Here is a 2,074-nt window from a genome sequence, read left to right as displayed (position 1 = left end):
TTGAATGTTGCATCCAGTGGTATTGCATCACTTCTATTAGATGGCGGTAGAACGGTTCATTCCAGGTTTGTAATTCCGATAAACGTTAACGAGGATTCCATATGCTCTATAGAACCGAACAGTGAGCTAGGAGGCTTAATAAAAGAAACTAAGATGATAACCTGGGATAAAGCGCCAATGACACATAAGAATTGTTTTGAAGCTCTGGATAGAACAATGAGAGATATAGCCCGTTCCAGTAATCCGTCCTTGCAGAGCAAGCCTTTTGGTGGAAAGATTGTTCTTTTTGGCGGTGATTTGAGACAAATCCTTCCAGTCATTCCAAAAGGTACCAGAAGCGTGATTGTAAATTCTTCATTGAATTCTTCTTATAGATGACAGGATTGTCAGTTACTCAAGCTAACTGAAAACATGAGGTTAAAAGTCGGTACCAAACCAAGTAATCTTCACGAGACCAAGGAATTTGCTGAATGGATTTTATGGCTTGGTGATGGTCTACTTGGTGATCCAAATGATGGAGAGGTGGAAATTGAAATTCTAGATGATATACTTATACTCGATCAAGTCAATCCTATATCTTCATTGATCTCATTCACATATCCGGATATGCAAAACTTTTTGTTCGATTCAAATTATTTCCAACAAAGAGCCATTCTTGCACCCACAAATGAAGTTATTGATTCAATAAATACAGAACTGTTAAATAGTATGGCTGGTGAAGAGAAGATATATCTCAGTTCGGATACTTTATGTGAGCCTGAGGAACAAACCGACCTTAACATGGCATTGTTTCCTCCAGATGTGTTAAACAAATTGCATCTGTCAGGATTACCTAACCATAAATTGGTTCTCAAAGTTGGAGCTCCGGTAATGTTACTTTGAAACATTGATCAAACAAATGGTCTGTGTAACGGTACACGGCTTCAAGTAACAAAACTTGGAAAACTTGTAATCGAAGCAAAGATTATTACCGGAAATAATATAGGTCATCATACTTTGATTTCAAAATTGATAATGACACCGTCCGATAAAAATTACCGGTGAAAATTGCACGAACACAGTTCTTACTATCTCTATGCTTTGCAATGACCATCAAAAAAGCCAGGGACAATCACTTGAACATGTAGGCCTATTTCTTCCACGTCCGGTTTTCAGTCACGGAAAACTATACGTTGCTGTATCTCGAGTAAAAAGTAGGAGGGGTTTGAAGATCCTGATATGTGACATGGGAAAAAAGTGTGTAAAACCACGACTAACGTAGTCTACAAAGAAGTTCTACAAAATCTATAGTCGTTGTAGAAATAGCATTTTGGACAAAAGTCTTTTCATGTATGAAGTAATGTGGTATGATCTTTTGAATATCCTATGAACATGTTCCTTTTATCTAATAATTATGGATGTTATTTTAGTGTATTGTTTTAAAAAATAGTATACATGTTTAAAAATTGATAGCTCTAACTATTATAAAACAATCAAAGGCAAATAAGAATAACATATATATGAAAGACAAGGAATAACTAATGCAAGTAATACTTTCAACCATTAGTCATTAGGAACAACTACATGTTCTTAATACATAGTCTGCGGTGTTTCAGTAACATATGCAACCAAAAACTTATCTGTACATACACCCTTCATACCACCAGGGTCAAAACTACACTATCAACTATTACAAAAGAGTTTTAAGCAAACAAACAACCACAAACAAAAAACATTGTTTCCGTACATCATAACATTATCCGCAGAGGCCCCACAACCATTCAGTCGAACAGAAAAATACCTTTACCCATGACGAACTTAAGGGTAAACTCTTCACGAGGAACCATCTTTTTATCCTTCACAAACTGTTTCATGTCTTTTATGTAAAACCGACCATCAGGAGACTCGATACCAATTCGAACATCCCAAACATTACCAGCATCATCTACAATCTTTAAACTCCTCTTCCTATCCAAGCCAAGTTTTTTAGCGAGAGGTTTACGAATGCGCTGTAACAAACAACAAATAATGTTAACAAAGATAGTATTATAATATGGTTAATACATCCTAAGGTCCTGTTAGTAGTTTTTGGTTA

At 35.8% G+C, this 2,074-nt stretch overlaps 1 protein-coding gene across 1 annotated transcript; it reads left to right on the top strand.

Moving 5' to 3' along the window:
- The first annotated feature begins 411 nt into the window (after window positions 1–411).
- Window positions 412–882, top strand: LOC110867008. The gene has a single exon (XM_022116157.1). The coding sequence runs from the start codon at window positions 412–414 to the stop codon at window positions 880–882; it is 471 nt and encodes a 156-aa protein (XP_021971849.1).
- The last annotated feature ends 1,192 nt before the right edge of the window (window positions 883–2,074 follow it).

This window comes from Helianthus annuus, chromosome 17, assembly GCF_002127325.2.
Source record: "Helianthus annuus cultivar XRQ/B chromosome 17, HanXRQr2.0-SUNRISE, whole genome shotgun sequence".
NCBI lineage: Eukaryota > Viridiplantae > Streptophyta > Magnoliopsida > Asterales > Asteraceae > Helianthus > Helianthus annuus.
The sequence above is the reverse complement of the archived record's forward strand: the minus strand, read 5'-3'. Positions and strand labels throughout refer to the sequence as shown.

Bases quoted from the DNA above. Each gene is read 5' to 3' on its own strand.
- LOC110867008 (XM_022116157.1), top strand. From the start codon at position 412: ATGAGGTTAAAAGTCGGTACCAAACCAAGTAATCTTCACGAGACCAAG.